The sequence below is a fragment of the Mauremys mutica genome, chromosome 12, assembly GCF_020497125.1.
Source record: "Mauremys mutica isolate MM-2020 ecotype Southern chromosome 12, ASM2049712v1, whole genome shotgun sequence".
NCBI lineage: Eukaryota > Metazoa > Chordata > Testudines > Geoemydidae > Mauremys > Mauremys mutica.
This window is the reverse complement of record NC_059083.1, coordinates 57,598,539-57,624,993: the sequence shown is the minus strand read 5'-3', so window position 1 is coordinate 57,624,993 and position 26,455 is coordinate 57,598,539. Positions and strand designations below refer to the sequence as shown.

The window sequence follows — 26,455 nt, the reverse complement described above, 5'->3', positions numbered from 1 at the left end:
TTGCTGGCACATGATGGCATATATCTAATTAGTAGATGTGCAAGTGAATGAGCCTCTGATAGTGTGGCTGGTGTGGTTGGGTAGATACAGCGTTCTCTTGCCGACAATGCAAACATCGCTCGTTGAGGGTAGAAGTTTTTTGTCGGCAGGAGAGCCAACAAACAGCAGCTGCACTTCATGACTTTTAGCAGCACGGCTGTAGCGACGCAACCGTGTCACTAAAAACTGTGTAGTGTAGACATAGCCTCATCAAGGTGGTTTTATTTTGTCAGCAAAACAGTAGAGTTTTGCCACAAAAAGTAGCTTTGCAGTGTGTACACCTCCACTGTTTTGTCGGCAAAAGCTGCCTTTTGCCGACAAAAGTATGTAGTGTAGACAAGGCCTAAGTGATTGCTCAATGCGTGTCATTCACACCATTTCTGAGGAGGAAATCGCCTGCAAGTGTTAGGACTTATATACATGAGCATTTAATTCACGGCAACCTGGGGTGTGACTCTACGCCACCCTACCCTGCATAGACTCTGATGTACATTAACAGTTCATTAATGTGTTTTGATCTAATTCTCTTTGAAAAGCATATTAATGAAATGTTAATGTGCATCAGCAAAATCCACATGAACAGTTAGTCTGCAGCAGGCTAATGCAGAATAGCTTCCTGCCCCAGCTTGCCATGGACTAACTGTTTGTGTAGACAAGTCCCTACAGTCTAAGCACAGGTAGTACTAACAAATTAGCACTTGATGCACAGGTTGGTGGCCAGTACTGTTCTGGGGAAATCTGGACTGTGCTATGGATCCAGGATTATTTGAGAGGGACTAGGAAATGGCATCAGAGAGGCCAATGCAAGAGTGCCAGACAAGAGGTGTTAGTTCTCTGCTGGAACAGACTTGCTGAACTTTTGCCAGGCAGCACCAAGCATGACGGACAGGGTCTGTGCTGTGCACTGGGAACAGGTATCCTCAATGCATTGTACAGGCACACGTGCTGAGACTGGGGAGAGGAGCTGAGACTAGGCAAGCTTCATGCATGTCATAAGCACATACTACTGAGCTACACCCAACACAGCCAATACAGCTGGGAGTGTAAGCAGAAAATTTCTGGGAATTCAAATCCATGGAACACAAGTGATGGCATATTCTCTTAGTCCTTCCTCATGTTTACTTATTATGGTACTACCCTCACTGAACCATTCTGAGGGGCTATTATTGCCAGCTAGGTAAAGCAGAATCAAGATCATGTGGTAGAGGTGGCATGTAGCTTAAGTTTGAATTTTCTGGTTTTCAAAGGTTTAATATTGTGTTAATTTAGAAGTTTTTTGGATGGTTAATAAATCAAAATTGAGAAATATGCAGTCAGTTCACTGCAAAAAATGATGGTTAAGAGTCAAGCTTGCCTATTGATTTCTCATGCCCTTCTAGAACATGGTGGTGGATAAACTTAAATTTCTGAAAACTAGGAAATAAAGAGTTACACTAATGTTTCACAGAGCTGCACAACCTTAATTCTGCTTCTGTGGAGAATAGGCACTCTGCATTTCAGAGTTCCGTGTGTTCAGCACAACTCCACTGCTTCACTTTTAATCAGACAGTCACTTTTAATCAGACAGTCACACTATCCCTCACTAAGCGAAATCTTAGCAGTTTTGATACTGGGAGCATTTGCTGGTGGTCTGCATGTCTCTCACCGTCAGCTCCAGAAGCTGATATCCCTTTAGGGATGTCAACAGGAAAAGGGAATAAATATTTCTCCCCCCAGTCGAACAGACCCTTTCATATTCTCATTGTCCACCAAAACTCCACATTTGAACCGGCATTCGCACACTGCTACGCACGATCTCTGAGCTGCACTGTCAGTGTATTAGCATATATTACAATGCGCCACAAGGTTCAGCCAAGGTTAAACAGTCACTGCCCAGAGCAGGGGTGACCAACCTGCGCCTGAGAAGGAGCCAGAATTTACCTATGTACATAGCCAAAGAGCCACAGTAATATATCAGCAGCCCCGCATTAACTCCCCCCGGTGATCAGCGCCACCCCCTGCTTCCCCATGCCTCCTGTGGCATGCAGGAGGCTCTGCGGGGAAAGGGAAGAGTGAGGGCGTGGCAGGCTCAGGGAAGGGGTCAGGAAGGAGTGGGGGCTTTGGGAGAAGGGGTGAAGTAGGAGCAGGGCCTGTGGCAGAGCCAGGGGTTGAGCAGTGAGCACCCTCTGGCACATTGGAAAGTTGGCGCCTGTAGCTCCAGCCCCAGAGCTGGTGCCTATCCAAAGAGCCACACATTAACTTCTGAAGAGCCGGCTCCGGAGCCACAGGTTGGCCACCCCGGCCCAGAGGAACAAAGAAAGGTTGTTGTGTTTAGGTTGCATTTACCTAGCTCCTATAAGTCAAGCCCAACTGAAACTTGGCTTTTTTCCTAGTCATGACAAAACCTAGGTGTTTCCCACACACAACTACTTCTCACTCTGCTCACTACTCTCCATGTGCCCGGTATAGATACAGTCCTATGATCTCCCACAGGGACCCAGTGAACCATTGCTCAAAAAGGGCAGAGTTATGGTTGGGTCAGTCTCCCAAAAGACAGAAGATGGCACCCCAGAAGCTGACTTGAGGGACAGAGGAATGGCCACTCAGCCCTGCTCCTGTTCTGCTGAAGCCCCTCTAAATTCCCCCAACCACCAGTGCAGCTCCAGGGATATTTTTAAGGGAGGGAGGGTAAAGGGGTTTCTAGAGAAGGGGATCCAAGCTCACTCTCACGCTTGCGGCAGCATCTCTCACCAGGAACGCGATGTCCCTGTGGGCAGGAGGAAGGTCCCTCCTTAGAGAGTCTCTCCTCCCCTTTGATGATGATCGCTTACTGGCCCAAGAGATCCTCAGAAAACCTCATTTTCAAAATACCCGGTTCTTCACCTTTAAGGCAGAACTGGGTTTTCAAAAATGATGCTATGCAAGAATCCTTTAGGTGACTAAGGACCAGCACCAAAGGGGCCACACTTCTCCATCAGACAACTCAAGAGAGAGGAAAGTCCTAAAGGGAAGAAGAAGAGGTTACTCACCCTATGCAGTAACCACAGTTCTTCGAGATATTCTTCCCCCCCACACACACATGCACCACAAGCCCTTAAGCCAAGATTTTCCATTAACGGTGTCCATTCAGCCAACGCATGCACACTATGCCTCCTCCTACTGCATACCAAGACTATATAGGGATGTGAAGGTGAACTGCTCTCAGTTCCTTCTCCAGACAAATTTCTCATAGAGAACTGTCTGAACCAGAGGGGAAGGAGGACAGATAGTGCAGCACCCATAGGGGGCCACATATTGAAGAGCTGCAGTTATAAGCAAGGTGAGTAACCCCTTCTTTGCGTAGTGTCTCTATGGGTGTTCCATTTCAGAAGACTGCCGAGCAGTATCCCCAAAGGGAGGAGGGAGCTTTGGTAATGAGTCCAGAACTGAAGATAGTGCTGCAGTACCAAGCAGCCCTATATAGCTCAGATACTGGTATGTTCTTGAATAATGCTGTGGATGGTGCTTGTGTATAATATGCTATCACACTTTCGGGGGATGAACACTAGCTGCATCTTAACAAATGACAATACTCTCAGAAATCCATCTCAAAAGTCTCTGAGCAGAGACTGTGGACTCTTTGGATCTGAGAAGATGATGAACAGTTTAGCAGACTTTTGAAATTGTTTGATTCTATCTAAGCAGAAACACAACACCCTTGTAACATCCAATGTATGAAAACAGGTCTCCTGCAGAGGATTTATGCATTTTTGGAAAATACACTGATAGATGAACGGATTGATAACAATGAAACTTCGATAAGACCGTAGGTAACAATTTAGGGTGCGGGTGTCCAGAGACTTTGTTCTTGAAGAACATTGTAATGAGGGGATGGGGAGTCTGACATCAAAGTTCCAATCTCCCCAGTCTTACAAGCCAACATGATGGCTACTAAAAAGACATTCTTCATAGATATATGGAAGAGGCAGCTGGTTGCCACTGGTTGGAATAGAAGTCTCAAAGTATTTAAGCACCAGATTGAGATCAAAATGAGGTCTCTAATCTGGGTGTAGATTCCCCAAACCCTTAATGAACACAAGATGAAAAAACATTGAGAACCCTTCCACAGGGTGATGAAAAGCTGATAATTGAAGCCAAATGGACCTTAACCAAGCTGATAACCTCAATTTCTTGAGATCCACCAGGTAATTCAGGATGACTTGAGAGCAACAAAGATTCAGGCAGCAGATGATGGTGACAATACCAAGCATCAGAGGGTTAGTCTTATGCCCAAATAAATCTGTTAGTCTTTAAGGTAATACCAAGTAGAATCTCTTCCATTTCCACAGATAAGTAATACAGGTTGACTCCTTTCTACTGTTCAGTAACATCTGTTGCACATCTACAGAGCAGGAGGATTCTAAATCTGTTAACCATTTTGGAATCACACCCTCAGGTGAAGAACACTTAGGTTGGGGTGAAGTACATGACCCTCATCCTGAGAGCGAAGATGAGCAGTGGTCAGAAGCTTGAACAGCAGTTGGACAAATAGGTGAAGCACGTAAGGTTACCAAGTTAGGCCAGTACTATTAGGGTAACTCTTACCTTATCCGGTCTGATTTTCTTCATTACCTTTAATATTAGCGTGTTGGGGGAAAACATGTAAAGCAGACCCTTCTTCCAAGATAGAAGACATTCCCCAAAGAGAGGTGGCCCACGCCCCTCTTGAGAAAAATAGAGGGCACTTCTTGTTCCTGAAGGTAGCAAAGAGATCCACTTCCAGAAGTCCCCATCTTTGGAGGATCTGAGGGCGTCTTCACTACCCGAGAGATTGATGCTGCTGCAATTGATGCAGTGCGTGTCGATTTAGCAGATCTAGTGAAGACTCACTAAATCAATGGCAGAGCGCTCTCCGGTCAACCGCAGTATCCCAGCTACCCAAGAAGAGTAAGGTAAGTTGACCAGAGAGCGGACACCATCGACACAGCGCAGTGAAACACCGGAATAAGCGACCTAATCTACGTCAACTCCAGCTACGTTATTCACGTAGCTGGAGGGGTCAACTTACCCTGGTAGTGAAGCCAAGCCCTGAGAGTCTAGCTCCTGTTCATAGGCTATTAGGAGCATCTGCTGAGAATATCAGTTGTGGTGTTCTCTATACCTGGGAGATACATATCTGAAATTTGCATCTGATGAGCTATGTACCAGTTCCATAGTTTCATAGCTTCAGCACACAGGGAGGGGGATCTTGCTCCTCCTTGCTTGTTGATACAGAACATGCAGGATATGTTGCCTGTCATGACCCTGATTGATTTCCCCTGATGGGAGCAGGAAATGAAAGCAGGGGCTGCTGACTGCCCTGAATTCCAACAGACTGATGAAGAGACTGGTTTCTGGAGAAGTCCATCTGCCTTGAATCATGAGGGCACTGAGGTGAGCTCCCCATTCCAATAGTGATGCATCTGTTGTCATAGGTACTGATGGAGTAGGATGACAGATGGGAACACCTGCACAGATGTTGAGTTGATCTTTCCACCAGTCTAGGGAGTTCCTCACCTGGAGAGGAAACATCACATGCCTGTCCAGCATGTGTCTGGCTGGACAATAGGTGGTGCTGAGCCAACCCTGGAAGCAGTGGAGGAGTAGCCTTGCATGATCAGTCATGAAGGTACAAGCTGCCACGTGTCCCAGGAGTTGCAAACAGTTTCATATTGTGGTCCAAGGGCTCCCCTGAATTGTCCCTATCAGACCCAATAAAGTTATGAATCGATCTGTGGAAAGGTAGGCCCTGGCTGTGAATGATAAATATTCTCATGGACTACCACAGGGATTAGTTCTTATTAAATGCTATTGAATATTTTATCAGTGACCTGGTAGAAAATATAAAAATCAGTGTTTTCTCATCTTATACTAGATTGTAAGTTCTTTGGGGCAGGGACTGTTCTTTTGTTCTGTGTTTATAAAGCACCTAGCACAATGGAGTCCTGGTCCATGACTGGGGCTCCTAGGTGCTACCATGATTCTAATAATAAATAATAAGAATAAGATTGTTAATAAAGTCTGCAGATGATAAAGATCGGCAGAATGAGAAATAATAATGAAACTGGGTAACTGATAATGAATATCTGGATCATTTGGTAAATGATCAAACATCATGCATTTTAATATAGCCAAATGAAAAACATTACAATATAAGTACAAAGGATGTAGGCCATATTTATAGCATAAGACACTTTATCCTGGAAAGCAGCAAATCTGCAAAGTACTCAGGGATCATGGCAGATAATCAACTTAACACGAGATCCCAGTGTGACACACTGTCAAAGAGAGCTAACGGGACTTTTGGACATAAACACAAACAAGAACTCAGATACACTAAAGCTTACATCAGGACACTCCACCCAGCCAGCCATTGGTGACGCCGCCTTCAGAGCTGGGCACCCGCCTAGCAGCTGCTGCTCTCTGGCGGCAGCACAGAAGTAAGGGTGGCAATATCGCATCCCTCCTACAATATGCCAGATTTCCTAGGGGAGACCAGATTGCAGAATCCGTGATGCGTTTTTCATGGCCATGAATTTGGTAGGGCCCTCATCATGATAATCCCTTCTGGTATAAAAAGAGTAAAAAAACCCTGCAAAACAAATACTCAAATCCCAGCTAAAAATGGCCTCTTTACTGAAAGAGATATTAGGAATTATTAGAGGTTCCACTCTAGGTCCTTCTGGCCCAACCAATTCTCACTAGACCAATCCCAGTAGCCAATATCTGATTTTTTACATTGACTGCAAAATATTTTCTTTGTTATGCTCTGTAACTGGAGACTTGAAACAACATTCACTCTAAAACTTCAGTGCTCTTATTAATCTTACAATACAAACTGCTATTGTCAATGATAGCCCATTCAGCTTTCAGGGACCTGCAGTCCTTGAATTGCACAGGTCTTTTCACAATTCTGCCAGGGAAATGCAGTAGCCCTAGGTCTCTCAAACATCTCCCTCATGCAGAGCCTCTCTCACGGACATCTCTCCACCGCTTATTCCTCTGTGATAATTACAGAGTTTGTTTATTTGGAAAAGTAATATCTGAAAGGTAATGTAGTTTTAGGTGTCTTTAATGCTATTAATGCAGCAACTGGAAATGAAGAGGAGAGGCAGCACTATGTTACGACACAGCTCTCCATGGACCAAATGCTCTGAGGACCAATGGGATGCGAAAACATCCCTAGCGACCTGGTGAGCATCTCTATTCTGTTTTGCTTTGGTTTAAGGGAGAAAACGTAGATTAATTTACCTTGTAGCAACCAGAGTTCTTCAAGTGCAAGTCCCTATGGGTAGTCACTGTGCTTGTGCATGTGCTCCATGTGACTGAGATTGGAAGATAGTCAACAGCAGTACCTGTTGGTCTGCACTTGCACCCTGCACCTCCTCATGCTCTGAACTAATTTATATGGTGCAGTGCAAACTCAACACTTCTTCAGTTCCTGCTATACTGCAAATCAGGTGAGAGTTCAAGCAGAGCGAGTTGTGGAGTACTTACAGGGACCATACATCTTGAAGAACTCTAGTTACTATAAGGCAAGTAACCTCCATTTCTTTCTCAAGTGCAGGTCCCTATGGGTATTCACTATGGGTGACTCCCAAGCAATACTCATTGTAGAGGAGGGCATAAGGATTTATGCTGCATCACAGATTGCAGGATCACTGAACCAAAGGAGGCATCACAGACAAAGCGTGAACAAGGGCACAATGCCTAGTAAAGGTGACCAAAGTTCCAAGTCACCATTCCACAGATTTCTGAGAGGGGAACTCCCTGCAGGGAAGCCATCAAGGCAGCTTGTGGTCTAGTAGAGCCCGACACTCCCAGGGGCTTCCATAAACTCATAACAGAGGAGGAGGACACCCTGAAATCCATGTCAAGAGTCTTTCTGAAGAAATCACTTCTCCTTTCATTCTGTCAGTGATGGAAAGCAATAGCCACAGAGACCTAAAATCTTCATACTCTGCAAGCAGAAGGCTAAGCTCATCAGACATCCAAAGAGTGGAGCTTCTTGTCCTCCCTGTTATTGTGAGGTTTTGGATAGAAGATAGGCAAATGAACAGGTTGATTCAGGTGCAAATCAGAGGGAACTTTTGGGATGAAATCTCAAGCATACTGTATTACTTTAGAATACCGTGTAGGGAGGTCTGCCAAGAGGGCCCCAAGCTCACCCACTCTTCTAGAAGCGCACCTTCGTAGGGAGGTGCAAAAGAGAGCAGGAGGCCAAAGGCTCAAACAGCAGAATAATAAGTGCTACAAGTACTGTACCAAGTTCAGGTCCCAGGCAGATGCAAGTTGTAGTACCCATGAAAAAGGTTCTGATGATGCCTTTCAGGAACTTCATGGTTGTGGGATGGGTAAAAACCAAGGAGTTTTCCACCGCATGATAGAAGGCATTCCTAAATACCAGATACATGAGCAGTGAAGTGATAAAAAGGCTTCAAAGGCTTCAAAGAAAGAAGGCAGTCCAAATTAAGAGAGATCCCAGACTCTTATGGAGGTACATTATGCTGTTGACATCAGATGGAAAACCGCTTCCTGTTGGCAACATAGTGACCTTGTAAAAGGCTTCCTGCTGTTGTTGAAGATACATCGTGCTCTGGCCCAAACATGATCTTTCTAAATCCTCTGACCCTTCTAATTCAAGTTGCAATGGGAGGGGTGGGGAGCAATTAGCAAAGTCTTTTGTCCTCTGATATTCTACAACAATTCATCTGGTGTTGATGGGCATTGTTTTGTTGGGCAGAAAATAGCAGCTCTTGTTGGAAACTAGTATTTCACATTCATTAATGCTTCTCGACTGTCTTGTGATTTACAGTCAGAGAGTCAACACTCAAAATATTGCCTTACAACATGGGATACAGATATTATAAGAGAGCTCAATGCATGCAGCAACTTACAAGCATTCCATAAAGTCTCAACACTAAGTACATTTGTATAACTCTAATGCCTATTTTAACAATACTAACACACGGTGAGCCAGACTGGTTCCAGCTATGTATTTGTCATTGTTCAGTTGAGACTTACGGGCCTTGGCATTTGGTGGCACCTGGTCTTCTCGCATCACAGTAGGCTTTCCAGGCAAATAAATCTAGTCTATTTGCTCTTTTTCCTTTTGTGGGGGTCTGAATTGTTCTGCCTTTTTGTTTGCAACAGTGGATGGAAGGAAGGATGGGATAGAGTGAGTGTAAAAGAATTCCACACACTCAGGAGGCACCTGATAGTGTTAATCTGGTGGATGTAGGTGGTGCCAAGACAGATTTCTGCCCCAAGGTTCTGGCTGGATCCATAATGACCTCATTAGCTAGGAGGGCTATCTTGCCTACTGTGGAGACTTGAAGTATGTCTACCAGTTTGTGTGTCATTAGGGATTTGGAGGGTCTCAGCCACCCTTTTTAATAGGTCTTGGAAATCCTTATAGTTGTCCATTTGTGGGGCTGTGTGGGGAAACAGAGACTAATCAGGGAAAGAGGAGGAAAGGGTCACCAGTGCAGCAGTTCACTTTTCAATGCCTGCTCTTCCATTACCGCCTCTTCTACTTGTGGCTGTGCAGAAACTGGGAGCTGGGCGGAGCTGGTGGGGTATCTGAATGAATGGCACAATGAAGGAGGCAGCTTGGTGCAGCATGGTCTGGCTGTGCGATTGTTCCCTGGAACCAAAGCTGCCCTGAGCTGACCAAGGTACACAGCAAGGATACATGAGCATTGGTGGATAAAAGCCTGGTAGCCCAGGGGGTAGGGAACCATAAACCAGGAATCTGTGGGCCCCAAAACCTTTCCTGTGAGGAGTGTCTGGATCCTCTATAAGATGTTGAGCGCTGTGGTGACAGTCTGGGTTAGTCTTGTTGATTATGTGGAATTTCTTCTTTCCTTGATTCCAAAGGTGACTCTGAAGAGAATGCATAGTTCAGACCCACGGTTGGTGCACTGGCCCTCGATGTGTTAAAAACTGATGGTGCTGTGCTACTAGATAGAGTTGGTGCTCACTGTTGTGATGAAGTCAATAGCAAGAGGGACTGAGGTTCTAGGTACATCTGCAGGTCCATCAGTGCCAAGTAGCTCAACAGTGCTTCGCAGAATAGACAGCTGTGCAGGAACTGGGTCTTGTCAAGGTGGAGTACCAAGCTCCACTACAGGGATGGTGAACTGTTCTGACCAACTTTGTTCTGGTGCCAAAAGTAGTAAATAGTTCCAGGGTCAGTGCCATACTGTTTCCTAAAGTTCTGTTTTTTTGGAACAAGGTGCTTTCATGCCATATGGTTGGAGCCAGCTTGAGACCAACTTCAGTGGGAACCTGTTCTGACCCACGAAGTCTCAGAAGATGGTTGGTTTCACATAGCGGGTTTCCTCTTAAAGGAAGCTCAGGTGGGTATAACCCCGGGACTTCTAGCTCACTGTGGTCTGGGGAGGACAATGCTGTCATTGTTGTCATTCAAGTCGCAGCTCTTGAAGGCAAAGAGCCCACACTCTCACTTTTTGGCTTGGATGGTCCCTGTATGTAGGGGTAGTGAGCCTTGGTTCAGAAGCAGGTCTTATTTACTTGGTCATTAGTCATTACTAGCTCAGGAGCTGATGGACTTCCAAATCACACTTTTACTGGGAATGCATAGTTCTCACAAACAACAAAGTAACTTATGGTCTGTTCAAAGTTGGGGAAGCTCCCTCACAAACATCACTTTGATATTTTTGGAGACTATACACAAGTTTAGGTCTTATTCGCTACATTTTTCTCAACCATCAAAAAACAAACAGCATTTCAATAGTGCGTCCTGCTGCTCTATAGCTGCACTGCATTTCTGGAAGGATTTGACTATCTACTTATAAATCAACATATCAAGATGCTCTCAATCTAGCTGGAAATAGGATAGTTTTCTCCCTTAGAATTCATAGATGGTACTGATGGTTCTTGAGGTCTTGTGGCACTATCCTCCATTCCAAATTGGGGTATATAACTGGCTGTCACCATAACTGCAGATTTCTGTAACTATGCATCCATACCACTGGGCTTTTCCATTCTCTTTGAAAATGATAGCTTAGTCTTTGTTCAAATGCACAAATTTCTCCAATACAAAGTTTCAAAAACAAAATGTATTGTTTCACATAGCTCTTGGGCATGGAAGAGTCAGTCATTGTGAGATGTCATTAGAGGCCTTTTGTTTGAGTCTCAAACATAGGACACAGTACAGTTTCTACAGTTAGTGCAGCTTTGAAAACAGAACTCTCAAGTTGTTAAAGAGGTAAATAAAGTAAAGTGCAAGGAAAAAAGGCACCTTGAATGGAAGCTAATTGGGAACAACTGGTCTTAAAGCTTAATCAAATATTTCTATTTACAATAGAAAGTTGAAGCATAAGTGTTTGTAGATAATGAAGTGCAGCTTGCAGTGTCAGGTCACTCTGCAAACGAGGCAGGAAGATGGGGATTTAATGGTTTTCCTATTATGCAAAGTTCCAGATGACAAAATCCAATGTGCTTCTGAAGATGTCTACATCAGGCACCTTGAAGGTTTTGGCTCTAGAAATATACACCTCTACCTCGATATAACGCAACCCGATATAACACAAATTCGGATATAACGCGGTAAAGCAGTGCTCCGGAGGGGGAGGGGCTGCGTACTCTGACGAATCAAAGCAAGTTCGATATAACGCGGTTTCACCTATAACCCGTTAAGATTTTTTGGCTCCCAAGGACTGCATTATATCGGGGTAGAAGCGTAATTGCAATCTGCAGGTAGCACTTCTGTTAAGAGCTCTGGATTCTCTTCTTCGGGGATCTAGTTCAATAAGATTTACTGTTCCTCCAACATTCACTTCTGGTCAAGAAAAAGGTGAAGGCAGCTATTAGGATTCCTGTCGAACTGCAAGATCTAGTAAGTTGATCTCACTGACTGACAATCATTGCAGAAGAAGATCTCCAAATCTAAAACCCATGGAACACACCATTTTGTGCTCAAATATAACCAATTCCCCCGACAAAAGGTAAGCAAGGGTAGACCTTTATCCTGGTACACACAAAATTCCAACTCTAACCTCAATTTTAGGAAATTATCACCTCCTAAAGCCCTTAAAAAAAACAACTGCATTAGAAGACAGCTCTTGTTCCAGTTCCCAGCTTCTTGCGTTTCCTCAATTCCTTTTAGAGCTTGCACACTGTCTTGATTGAATCCTCCACTCCTAGCCTCCTCCAATTGTCCCTAATCCCCAAGCAATGATGCTTTACATCTGAATGTAAATGACAGAGTACCAGCTGGGGATCTGACTGACTGCTGAACAGTCTCCTAAAGCAGGGGTTCTCAAACTGGGAGTCAGGACCCCTCAGAGGTCATGAGGTGATTACATGGGGGGGTCATGAGCTGTCAGCCACCACCCCAAACCCTGCTCTGCCTTCAGCATTTGTAATGGAGTTAAATATATAAAAAAAGTGTTTTTAATGTAGGGGGGGAGGAGGGATTGCACGCAGAGGCTTGCTGTGTGAAAGGGGTCACCAGTACAAAAGTTTGAGAACCACTGTCCTAAAGGCTTTTTGTAACCTCCTTGCTGTGGAACTTGAGGGTAGAAAAAGTCAGTAAGTGCTATCCCATTCATTTGCATTGGAGTTATATAAACTTTGAACAGAAGAAGAATTCAAGCTCAGATATACAAATGTTAAAACTAAAACAGCCTTAAGCTGTTTTTTTACTACAGGAAAGTACAACTGTTCTGTGGTGCCATCTAGACGTGTTGAGAGATGGCCTTTTAGAACCACATGTGAAGGTTTTTGGAGGATGGTTCTATGGTGACGGGTAATTTATAAATACAATACAGTACATCTGATAATATGGGAACGATGTAGTATTAAAGAAGGAACCTACAGAGTAGCAACAATTTAAAGCTAACCTGAAAAAGAATTATTGATGATGAGGACACTTCTAACAGCTCTGAGCAAACACCACAGCTTCTCACCCAGGAAAAATAAAGTTAAATTGGAACACTATCTTAATTATCAAAGGAGATGTACTTCAAATTGTTTAAACAATCACCCCAGAAACAGACAAAATGCAGATAAAAATATAAAAGGTCTTTTGACCACTTTCCTGGCTGTTGAAAGCAGACAATGTTTTTCATTTTGGCTTTCCACATACACATACTTATCAGCAAACAGTGGTTAATGGAAAATGTGTGTAAAAGAACCAGACTGGGGAACTCATGCCCCACCCATTCTGACAGTTTCAACACAGCAAGAGAGCAAACAGCTATCAACTTTAGGGCTTCTAAAGGTGTGAGGTTGTGCACTCAGCCTCAACTGGACCCTGCTGCTTGGTATTCAGAGGATTTTAATATTTTGGATATCATCTTTGGAGAAAAATGCAAAGGGAAATGAAAACAGGCTATCTTTCTCTGGAGAAACAGAAGTTTTTTGCTCAGTCTTTTGCTTTCAGTTACTTCCTGGAGCTGTGCCTGAATGCACAAGACAGAAGCTGCTGGCACAAGCTGCTGGGAAAGGAAAGTTGGATTTATTTTTTTTGGAGATCAGGAAGTTGATCACACTGCAGCTTTCCCCCTCGTCAAGTAATATTAGTAGTAAGATTGGTTAGCACAATGGTGTCTAACACACAGCTCGGCAGAAAACCACTATCTCATCTGCCTCAGTCAGCAATCCACAGTTTAAACAAAGCACCAAAGTAGGCAGAGCCGCAATTCTTAAGGGTGCAGCACACACACTGAATTTAACAAACAGATCCTGTGAAAGGATTGTGGGAATTTAAGATCAAATATTGTCAATTTCTGTGCGTATACAACAGTAATTCAGGTGTCTGCTTCACGATTCAAAAGGGAGAATCTGCAAACAAACTCAGATTGCACAACTTTTGCCCAGCATGGAATATCAATACCCATTTGCTTCAGCTTTCCACCCTCAAGCATGCAAAACTGAGAGAACATCTGCAAATAAACAGTCCAATTTTTGTTTCTTTGGCAGAAAAACAGATCTGCGGCATAAATTGTTCCTCATCTGCAAGGAGGCCAAGGAGAAGGGGAAGCTGGGCTGTGTTCTATTTAGGACTAACAAACTAGAATGCTGTAATACAATTGTAAATTCAATTAGCTTACCTCTTATTTAATTCTTATATTGTATTCATAAAAATATAGGGTCAAATTTTCAAAAGTGCTCAGAACCCAACAGCTCTTCTAATGCTCCATGAGAGCTGCTGGGTGTGGAGGACTACTAAAAAATTTGCACACAAGCCAAATAGTCTTTGAGCAGGTAAATGATATCACAGAACAACTGAAATGTTTTCACACAATCTCAGTTCTAAAAGGACATGACATTTCTGCTAAATACGCACACAAAATATTTAGCTAATACTTCTGCCAACGTTCTTCTTAACCCAATTTTGATGAGAAAATACAGATGGAAACTATTTTAATGATAAGTTTAAGTGAGCAAAATTGCCACCCTTTAAAAATCAGCCTTTATAATGGGAAGCACTCAGTTCAGTAGTCTGCCATTTTTACTACACACTAAGCTTCTTTTCTGTTGAAAACTTGTTTTGTGATGACTAGCAAATTCTGTTGGTCAAAAAGTTCCCTTGATATTTTAACTACCCACTTACTTCACTTATTAAAATATTCACCTCACAAGCCCAAACTCCTTTCAGCACAAAATACCCCTCAGATGATGAGCAATGATTTGTCAGAAGTACATAAACATCGCAGTATTTACCCTTTAAGTATTTCTAAGCATCTTCTCTCAGAGGGCCCGCTGTGCTAACAAGTAAAACCTGTCTCAACAAAATACATTAGAGGTTTTCCTCCCTCATTCTCAACCTCTGAATAATTTTTTTTTCTCATTCTAGTATACAGATTTCCAAGGTGGAGAGGGCTGTGTACAACAATTTATTTAGAAGTCTATAGTGTGGCAGGATTTAGACTCTTCAAACACTTCCCTCTGAAGACTGTTGAGCCTTTCATATTTTGTCACCCTATCAGAACAATTAGGAACTGAATTATGTAAGCCAATTGAATTCATTTCAAGAATGGACACTAGCAGTAAACTTAATATAAATATTTTAATCTACCTAAGATCAAAATCACTTTCAATTTTCCAAGGACTGATCAAGATCAAGGCAGCAGGTAAATCCATTTGTTGGCCTTGCTCTTTTTGCCAGATGCGACAAACTTCCAAAGAATTTTTACATGTGAAGTTTTCAGTTCAAAATTATTTTTTGCCAATATTTCCTGTATATGTAATGATTGAAACAGATGAGTGTGCAGGAACACAAAGGTCTACATGGATAGTTGTAGGGGAGTGATAGCTCAGTGGTTTGAGCATTGGCCTGCTAAACTCAGGGTTGTGAGCTCAGTCCTTGAGGGGGCCATTTAGGGAACAGGGGTAAAAATCTGTCTGGGGATTGATCCTGCTTTGAGCAGTGGGTTGAACTAGATGACCTTCTGAGGTCCCTTCCAACCCTGATATTCTATGATAGTTACTCATTAGTAAAATGTTCTGAATACAGATCAGTTATTTTTAATCCACTTCTATTATTTTCCACATGCATTTAAAGATGAACTAAGGTGCTTTGATAAACAGGCAAGAGGTTTGAGTCCAGCCCCTGTGAATGCCTCTGTATTTGCTGCTAGGTCCTGATCCTGCAAAATCTTTAAATGTGAAGGCAGATCCGCTGACTTGACTACTCACATGCTTAACCTTATGTACACATATAAGTGTTTGAACAACTGGAACACTACCTTGTAAATATAGCAACTCTAAGCAACTCACAACAGATACCCCTACATCCTCCATCTCAACAATATACTAGGGAGACTGTCTCCATCATCCAAGGTGAGTGCACATCACTGCCAAGACGAATGTACTAAAATCACATTTCAACCTTCAGACGCAGATACAAAACAGCTTTCACCCAAAGTACAGACCTCAAAACATACAGTAACATGACATTAGATAAAACTCTCATTTCTTCTGGGGTCCCCACTGGCTGACCTAGCACTGTGCTCCTGGGAGGTTTGGCATACACAATACATAGGTCATTGACAGAAACGCAGTCCTGATGATTTTTTCCAAGCTCTTAGATGATAGATGCATTTTATCCCACTGGATTGTCAAAGATATCTCCCTCTTACTCATTGGTTTACTCTATGCTTAGCATATTCCTACCTTAGAAGCTCTCAACTCCTTCAGGGGGCACAATGACAATTTCCTTCTTTGAGGTCCTCTCATCAGTTCACTGATGGGAGATCTTTGTCTGCATGCTTGTGCTTCCTGTGAAATCTTGGAATGACCCTTGCTCTGCACACAAACCATTCTGCTGGCAGAGCCCATACTTTTGTTTCATTTCATTATCAGGGACCTGTGTTCTGTTTAAGAGTTCAGCTGCTTATTCCCTTCGTAAAGCCAGACTCCTCTGACACAGCAGGACAGTGTCTAGTGGAAAAGATTATGTCCCCATGAATATTCTGGTTGCAGGTGGGGAATAAGAATTTGGAACAAGTGGACTGAAAAAAGATCCTGGTTTTATGCAACAGTCCCTAGTGGAGAAATAATAAATTCACACTCCGTGGAGGTATTTTCTGGTCAGAAAGTTTTCAGTGTCCATGGTACAGAAGAGGATCTGTAAGAGGCTGACACAAGAGTAAGGACAGTGTCCTGAGCAAATATTAAGGCAACCTTTCCTAAAATGTCAAGTTTGATGCCAGAACTTGGTGTGCCAGCTTTTCTCAGAAACAAATTCCCTGTATAACAAACTCTTTCACCTGTGCTCCAGGAACACCCATTTATCACCACAGTAAACTAACTATACGTTATGGGGGATTTGTTTGCTTGTTTGGTTTTTAAGAAAACATTTTTTGATCTGAGCAGCAATCAGCTAGGCATTCAATAGGAAGACCAAGTACTTGGGAATTTTACGCAAGTTTTGTGTAAAGTTTTTATTTTATAAAATGGATTTGAAAATACTGCTTTCCAGAGGAACTTTAGAATTTGCCACACTCTAGGACAAACCATATTGTTAAAGGACATGTATTGTTCTCCAGTTCAGTCCCACTGGCACAGTGGTGACACAAGTTGGCCTGCTATGCAGTGAGCATATGTAAGTGTACTTCTTGTAAGTTTTCCAAACAGAGACGCAGTGATCTGCAAATAGCAGTTAAAAGAAATATAAACCCTGTCATCCCACAATGCAGAATATTCTCATTAGAGCATCTCAAAATAAATTAGTTTATATTCATTTTTCTAGCAAGCATGTACATTGGATATCAGTCTTTAAATTCCAAGACACCAATTATTGAATATTAGCAATTAACTCTAGATATCTGAATTCAGTTAAAATAAATATGCATATTCATCAAGTGCAAATAAAAATTAAAAATATATATTTAAAATGCAGAATGAGATGCAGAGTGGATTTTTACTGAACTACAGAACATTTACCAAATAAAGGTGCCATCAAAACTATGTTTTGGTCTCCAATAAAACTCCACTAACTCATGACAGGCAATTGTGAAGGGTACTGTGATTTGAGTGACATAGCAATGCAAAGTATGAAAAGCCATGAGAGAAACAATAAAAAAATTAATCCTAAAGAGCTTCCATTAGTCATCAAAAATTGCTTTTAGTTTCACCTTCCAAAAGTCTATGCTCAATTGAAATAGCCAGCCAAGTTTAGGAAGTTATCTACATTACTCCCTTCCTCCCACAGAGGTGCACAGATAGTAGCAATGATCCAAATCAATATCAATGTGACCAACACCAACAGAAGGAACTTTTTAGGTGCTCCGAACAAATATGTTGCACTGTTTAACTTAATTCATTTTTCTTAATATAAAGTTACATAAGAAGCAAAGTGTTCTTTAATGAACACTTCTAGTTTAATAAAGCAGCTGCAATTCAAAAAGTAAAATCCCACCTGATTCATACTCCACTGGAGTTTGGCAGTGTGTGAAACTCCAGTGAATAATAGAACTATCTGTGTACCCCTAGTTCATTATTCACTTGTAACAGACATGTAAGTGTAAAAGGCATGTAAAACTTTTACAACCAATGGCCTAATATAAAACCATTTGCCATTTTTTAAAAACTTTTTAAGCAATATGAAAAATGGAAGCTCAATCAATGTATAATTGCCATGGTTGGTTAGTTGGAACAACAGTGGATACATTCCCAGAACCAAGACTGATATAAAAAAATAAAAATAAAAGTAGCATAATACTATAAAATTTGTAGCTTACTTTGTGCCTTTTCACAGAAGTTTATCTGAAAGCCTAAAGCAAAAAAGATAAGTTCTAGTTCATTCACTGGAAGTCACAGAATTTCATAACTATTAAAAGTCACATGTTTCAATTATCATTATTAGAGTCTCAAAATTCTGAATAAAACTAGCTTCATGGGCAAAGTGTTATCCTGAGAAACTAACAAGTGCAGTCATCTCAATCTCCTTCATTTACATCCCATGCATTTTCAACAGCTCTGTGTTATCCAAAATGCCAAGAAAGAAATCAATGGCCAGATCAGGTAGAGAGGGAATCAGCTTATGAGAGTGTTAGTTTCATTGTTATGTTAATAAAAACAAAACAGTCATAACTCCTTGGATACATTTGCAAATCCATTCAAACAATTTGCTAATATAGGTCTTCTGAAGTACCAAGTCACATTCTTGATGATTAAGATGTTAAGGAGGATACTGTGTCCCAATGAAGCCCAAGATGTTAATTGGTTTCTGACTGAGGTAAGTGACATTTGAAAATATTTCATCAAATCAAACAGTATTTTATTTAGCATTTCCCAACAAGCAACATTCAGTTTGTTAACATCTGTGCAACAATGGAGGACCAGGTCTGTTAAAACCTGCACTAATAAAAATATCAGACTAAATCAAACAAGTTTTCTCAGCTGAAATAAGGTAAATTACCATATATACTCGTTCATAAGCTGAATTTTTTTTTGTAAAAAAGGGAAGCACCAGAGACGGAGGTCGGCTTATGAACGGGTATAGAGAGGGACAGGTGGGACACAGCCCCTCCCCACAACAGAGGGAGCAAAGAGAGGCAGCACAGGCAGAGTCGCTGCTTCTGCCATGCTGCTCTCCCCCCAGCCTCCGAAGCAGCTGCAGCTCCAGGGCTGGCAGGCTGCAGTTGTGCTGTTCGGCCCCACCCCCCAGAGCAGGCTGTGGCTGGAAAATGCTGCGGCCATGCCACCCGGAGAGCAGGCTGCAGAGCAGGCTGCAGTCACTTTGCCCAGCCTGTCGGAGCAGCTCCAGCCAGCTCAGAGACATCGTCCCCTGGCCCTCCCCAGATAAGGTGGGAAGGGATGGGATGGAGAGAGTGTGGGGATCCCGGGCTAGGTCATGTGGGGGGTGGTCACAGAGGTTACTCCCCTGACTCCCAGCTTCTCCCCCCAAAAAAATTTCCCCATCAGTTGCTGTCCCGGCCCATCAGGGTAAGCAGCTGGCGTGAGGAGACACTTTGTTTACTTAGGTTTACCTCCGTGCCTGCGGATGCTCTAGGTAAACAAACCATCTCAGCCCGCCAGCAGCTTATCCTGATGGCCCGGGAGCCAAAGTTTGATGAACCCTGAATTATAGGGTCAGCTTACAAACGGGTTATAAAAATGTTTCCATTTTTACTTATCCATCTTGGGGGAGTCGGCTTATAAATGAACCGGCTTGTGATCGAGTATATATGGTACATTAAATTTCTCCTTTAAGAGGCGGACAGTGCTCCCAGTTTTGATTATGTAAAAGTGATTTACATGGCTAACCTACCCATCATTTGTGAGACTAAGGATTTATAGTCTACTTCTGATTTTCAAGATACTTCTCTAGGCAGGCAGTTGCAGTCTTTCCTCTCCCTCCACGCTCACTCTCACCCCCACCTCCACCAACTAGGCTTCAACCAGGAATAATTCTCCTCAGTCCTAGTGATCTGTTCAGTTCCTTTGGGGTATAACTTGAGAACTGATGTTACTCCAGTTCACTCTCACTGAACAAAATATTCAACTTATGCAGTGTTCATACACAAAAATCTGGAAATGAAATATGTTAGGTCCATTCACATTATACCAATCATCAGCAGTACTGCCCATCTGCACTGTAGTAAACATCTGATTTGTAGCATTAATTTCTCATACCTCCAGTGTTGCCAACACACAATTCTATTGAGAGTCTTGCAATATTTGGTGCTTTTCTGACAGCCCCAGCTTCTAGAGCCCTGTGAGTAAGTAATAATCTCGGATTTTTTTCCCCCTCGTCCTCATGATTGCAGAGAAAAGCTGGAAAATATGAACCCTAAAAGGTTTCAAAATTTAGAAGACAAATAAAAAGGACTGAATAGGTATACTTTAAAATCTCATAATTTTGGGGGGTGGGGAGGACTGACTCAATTTTTGAATGCTCAGGGTTGACAACGCTGCGTCACGTTCCTCAGGGTATGTCTATACTACCCGCTGGATTGGTGAGTAGTAATCGATCTATCGGGGATCGATTTATGGCATCTTGTCTAGACACGATAAATCAATCCGCAAATGGACACCCGTACTCCACCTCAGCAGGAAGAGTAAGCAGCGTCGACGGGGGAGCCGCGGCAGTTGACTCACCGCTGTGAGGACGGCCAGGTAAGTGAAACTAAGATACTTCAACTTCAGCGATGCGAATAGCATAGCTGAAGTTGCGTATCTTAGTTTGACCCCCCCGCTCCCCAGTGTAGACCAGTCCTTAGATAAGAAACCTAAATCCCTAATATAGAATGTACAGTCACATTCACCATACAGTAAATTAACTACTTACCCAAAAAGGTTTGTTAAATACTAAACAATCAACTGTACTACAGTGTTAAAAAGCTGAGCACATGGAATTATCAGTCCACTACTTGCAAATTAAATTTCACACTAAGTAGCTAAAATCTCCAGGATAAGCTGATATTCCGCTTGCCCTTTGTTCCAACTCTCTGAAAGATACAGTAGCAGCTAAAATTATTCTACAGGTGCAAGTTCTAAAAGAAATCTTGCTAACAATACTGACACAAACTTAATAGGCTATCCTTAATCAGGATACACTCTGTAGAAATAAAAAAAAAAAGTCTCCTGCACTCCTGGAAATTTACACATCACCTACAATGCTGTCAATATCACACTCCAGCACTCCACAGAGATTTGACTTCCATCTCCAGCAGATACTGAAAACAATACATACACCCCAACTTCATCAAACTCATACTCAGGAAAACTTCAACAGTAACTTAGAATCATAGAAGACATGGGTTGGAAGAGACCTCAGGAGGTCAGCTAGTCCAACCCCCTGCTCAAAGCAGGACCAACACCAACTCAATCATCCCAACCAGAGTTTTGTCAAGTCGGGCTTTAAAAACCTCTAAGGATTGAGATTCCACCACCTCCTTAGGTAACCGATTCCAGTGCTTCACCACACTCCTAGTGAAATAGTTTTTCCTAATATCCAACCTAGACCTCCCCCACTGCAAATTGAGACTATTGCTCCTTGTTCTGTCAGCTGAGAACAGCCTGGCTCCATCCTCTTTGGAATCCCCCTTCAGGTAGCTGTAGGCTACTATCAAATCCCCCCTCACTCTTCTTTTCTGCAGACTAAATAAGACCAGTCCTCTCAGCCTCTCCTCATAAGTCATGTGCCCCAGCCCCTATTTTTGTTGCCCTCCGCTGGACTTGGTCTAATTTGTCCACATCTTTTCTGTAGTGAGGGGCCCAAAACTGGACGCAATACTCCCGATGTGGCCTCCCCAGGACCAAATAGAGGGGAATAATCACTTCCCGCAATCTGCTGGCAACACTCCTACTAATGCAGCCCAATATGCCGTTAGCCTTCTTGGCAACAAGGGCACACTGTTGACTCATATCCAGCTTCTCATCCACTGTAATCCCCAGGGCCTTCAACAAATAAAAGGCAGAATGACCTTCCAAATGAATGGACTGTGCAACAGGCAGATGTGATAATCTATTTATATTAAAAAGCATGAGGTCACTAAGGTATTTGGTGCAGAAGAGTTTTCTTTGGTCAGCCAGTATACTCTGCAGCCAGGTGATCAAGCTCCTGAAGTAGCCCATTCTCTATTTACCAATTCCAATTATTTTGTTAAAGCATCTCAGCTTCCAGCCTCTTCAAGTTCTCAATGAACTGGCTGTGCAGGCGCATTTCAGTACTGGGCTTAGTCATCTTCACCTGTTCCATCCACTAATACTGCAGGTCCCCATTCTCTCTCTATTCCAAGACAGGTCAGCTCCTGCTCACTCTATGAGGCCTGTGCCAGGGTTCTTTTCCCTGAGGAACATTTATCTTCCACCTCCCAAAGACACTCCACCATCTGAATCTGTCAATTTGCCAAATTGTACAATGATTTCAGCCCGGTGCCTGAAGCATCTCTGTCCAGATCTCGCCAGTCCATTACTCTGTAGGTCTGCTGGGTAGTTATAGGAGCTACTGCAATCTCTGACAAACCCGCCCTGCACACCACTTCTGCATCTATGGTGCAATGCTGTGCCTATGGGCGGCTTATAAACAGCAAGGATCAAATCTGGATTGGGAACCCTGGATCTAACAGTAGGAGCAGCTTAGAGACCCAGCTCTGCTAGCCAAGACTGTAGCAGGCTTATCAGCCTCCGTATGTCACCCAGACACCACAAGGGAGGAACAGAGCGCCACAACAAGCAGCGGTGGATTACACAGGACACCTGTTCCTTTGTTGGTCTGCCAGTTTCTCTCAATGAAATATCACAAGAGGGCACAACTTGTCCACTAACAACTCTGCATTGACCCCCCCATACCTGACAACTGCTTATTTCTGGTCTCACAGCCTTATCTCAAATCTCCCTGGGTTCTTCAGTGCTCTGCTCACGCATCTGCTGGGCTCCAGCCTGCGTTCTGTACAGCTGGGCTTCTTCTCGCCATTGTTGCTGTCTGCTGCCAGGACATTCTAAGGTATAGCTTTTCCAGCCAGTCTCAAGAGCTTGCTTGCTTCAGCTTTCAGGTTCAATTTCATCTTTATTATCTGCTGTTCCAAGCCACATCCCTTTCTTTCTCCAAACGAGATATTCTTCCTAACCTTGGGCCTCTCAATCTCTTTAAGCCCTTGATCTTTAGACATTTTATATTTGTTTATTGAGCTGCTCTAGCTCCACCTTCTAGTCCAAAGCTCCTGCCCCAGCTCTGGTTTGGGAGAGGGCTTTCACCTTCCTCTCCCAAGCTTCTGTCCCAACATGTCACACTCAAAGAAGTTCTTCTCCTGGGCTAGCAGCTACTCAACTCCTCCTGCCTTTCTTCCAGATTGCTGGGGATCTAATTCCACTGCCAAGCCTTCCCTGCTCTGTCTGTGGCCAAGTCTGTCTATGGGACATACAATCCTGCCATGCAGCCTTGTCACTGGAGTTTCACCTTTCCAGGTGAGCCACCTGCTGTCACAAGGCAGACATACATTTCCCCAAGTGCCTCTTTTCCTTCATGTCCTTGCTTTCCAAAATGGTTATTTTCATCCACTGCTTTTGGCATGTTTTTTCCTGCATGCTGCTTAAGTTGTAACCCCAAATCCGCAGTCTTTTGCTAACCTAATCAGCTTGCTGTCTGACTTGTTCAGACCTCTAAGTTACTATGTAACCCAGTATGCGACTCAGTAACTTCATCCATCCTCTCTCGCACTGTCACTCTTGGTGTATCTCCCTTGTTAATCTTAGACCTAGCTCCCTACTTCATTCTGCTTGTCCCTTTTATCCTGAAAAAGCACTTTCACCTAATTGGCCACTTTGCATGATCTTTCTCCGAAGGTTTGCTTACACACATTTAGCTTGGTTCCAATGCTGTCATCTCCTCCACAGTCTGGGAATGCTTCTGTTGCAGTTCCTAGGTCTGGGCCTCCTGAGACTTTGCCTCAGTGCCCAGTTCCTTCACATAGGCCTGCATTTTCCAGAGCTGTTTGATACTCTGCCCTCCAGATCCTTTAAGTTCAGTTTCAGCATTTTTTCTTGCACTCACAGAACACTGAAAACTGAGCGCCTCTTTAATTCCCTTTCCCATCATGTCGTTTCAGGCTCCTGAGCCTGCCGTGGTTCTGCTAGTCACTTATACAAGACCTCAAGCTCTCAAAATCCCAGGCTGAGTGTGGAGCCAAGGTACCTCCCTTAATTAGCGGAGACTCTAAGCACTGTTGCCATTTGCCCAGTTTGGACGCTCCACCCTCAGGATTGTCTCGATTTTGTTCATTCCTGGGGACCCAGGCTTTCCCCTTTGCCACTGTCCCTCTTCCCAAGGACAAAAGTTCTCAGTAGGGCCGCACATTTTGGTGTGTGCTGCCTTTCTACAGTCAAGACAAACGACATAGGGACTTGCTCTTCCTTGACCTGTCTCTATCTTTGCAAGAGGCCAGGCTCCCCTCTAAGATCCCTGTCATACACAGGGCCTCTGCGGACCTGCTTGGGCTCTGACATCATTGGAGCCCCTCCCCACCCCCTGGAAGCATGGGATGGGCTTCAGCAACAGATTGTGCAGTGCCTTGTAGGGTCTATATCTCTAGTCCCAAATGCTTCACTTGGGTTCTGCTAAGGCTCTGCAAACAGGTCATAGACCCTTCCTGAGGTAACAGACTCTAGTACTAACCCCAAATCCAGCTCCCCATCTCTGTTAACCCCTGGTTCTGGCCCCCACTGAGTCTCTCCTGCTATGGGTTCTCTGAACAACTAAACAACTAACAAAATCATCCAAAGCCCAAGATTTGGTGGTGATGGGGGATGTCATAAATAAACAGATCAGGGTTAAGGTCTCTTTTACCTGGAAAGGGTTAACAAGCTCAGTAACCTGAGAAACACCTAACCAGAGGACCAATCAAGGGACAGGATAATTTCAAATCTCTGTGGAGGGAAGCCTTTGTCTGTGTTCTTTGTTGGATTGTTTGTTCTCTCTTTGGATCTAAGAGAGACCAGACATGTCTCCAAGTTCTCCTGGAGTAGTTCCTACTATCCAATAGTGAGTATTAATTAGAAAGGCGGATTAGTCTTATAATTTGATTTCTACATTTGCAATTGTGTGTTTGCTGGAGAAATTCTTTATTCCTGTTTGCTGTTACTTTGATTATGCTGAAGAGGAGGGAGGGGAAGCCTCTCCAGGTTTATAGGTTAGACTCTGTGTATTTTTGCATCCTGGTAATACAGAGAGAGTGTACTTTTTTCTTTCTTTAATAAAATCTTTTCTTTTCTTTGGACTTGGTTAATTCCTTCTCTTGTGGAGATTCAAGGGAAGGGGAGGGGGGAAGAGTGAGTTCCTCCTGAGGGTGATTCACAGAGTTGAATCGGTGTGTATCTCTCCAGAGTGGCTAGGAGAGAGGGAGGGGGGAAGTGGGCTGCTTCCCTGTGTGTAGAGATTCAAGGAGTTTGAATCAAGGTATCTCTCTCTCCGGAGCAGGCTGGAGAGAGGGAAGGGGGGGAAGGGGAACTGGCTATTTCTCTCTCTCTGGTGAGATTCAAGGGGTTTGAATCTGGGTTCCCCAGGGGAAGCTTGGGGGACAGGCAGTGTGTTACTCACTTAAAACGTAACTGGTGGCAGTGAGAACCAGATCTAAACTAGGATTTTAGTTTAGAGGAGTCCATGCAGGTCCCCATTTTGGAACCGAACAGCTCCAAGTGGGGGTGAGACCTATGACAGGGGACTTCAACTATCCAGATATATGTTGGGAAAATAACAGAGTGGGGTACAGACTATCCAATAAGTTCTTGGACTGCACTGCAGACAACTTTTTATTTCAGAAGGTTGAAAAAGCCACTGGGGGGGAAGCTGTTCTAGATTGACTTTAACAAATAGGGAGGAACTTGTTGAGAATTTGAAAGTGGAAAGCAGCTTGGGTGAAAGTAATCATGAAATGATAGAGTTCACAATTCTAAGGAAGGGTAGAAGGGACGACAGCAAAATAGAGACAATGGATTTCAGGAAGGCGGATTTTGGCAAGCTCAGAGAGCTGATAGGTAAGGTCCCATGGGAATCAAGACTGAGGGGAAAAACAACTGAGGAGAGTTGGCAGTATTTCAAAGGGACACTATTAAGGGCCCAAAAGCAAGCTATTCCGCTGGGTAGGAATGATAGAAAATGTGGCAAAAGACCACCTTGGGTTAACCACAAGATCTTGCATGATCTAAAAAATAAAAAGGAGTCATATAAAAGATGGAAACTAGGACAAATTACAAAGGATGAATATAGGCAAACAAACACAGGAATGCAGGGGAAAGATTAGAAAGGCAAAGGCATAAAATGAGCTCAAACTAGCCACAGGAATAAAGGGAAACAAGACGACTTTTTATCAATACATTACAAGCAAGAGGAAGACCAAGGACAGGGTAGGCCTACTGCTCAGTGAGGAGGGAGAAACAGTAACAGGAAACTTGGAAATGGCAAAGATACGTAATGACTTCTTTGTTTCGGTCTTCACAGAGA

General features: G+C 43.3%; 1 protein-coding gene across 7 annotated transcripts in view; it reads right to left on the bottom strand.

Annotated features, from left to right (window-relative positions):
- Positions 1-26,455, bottom strand: part of MAP2K4 (mitogen-activated protein kinase kinase 4) — a 190,776-nt gene that overhangs the window by 140,711 nt on the left and 23,610 nt on the right. For 4 of the 7 annotated variants that reach the window (XM_044982525.1, XM_044982528.1, XM_044982527.1 and 1 more), the window contains exon 2: positions 18,252-18,284. The exons of the other annotated variants lie outside the window; for them this stretch is intronic. In XM_044982525.1, coding sequence (XP_044838460.1) covers positions 18,252-18,284 — 33 coding nt within the window. The remainder of the gene's footprint in view (positions 1-18,251; positions 18,285-26,455) is intronic. 7 annotated transcript variants of the gene reach the window in all.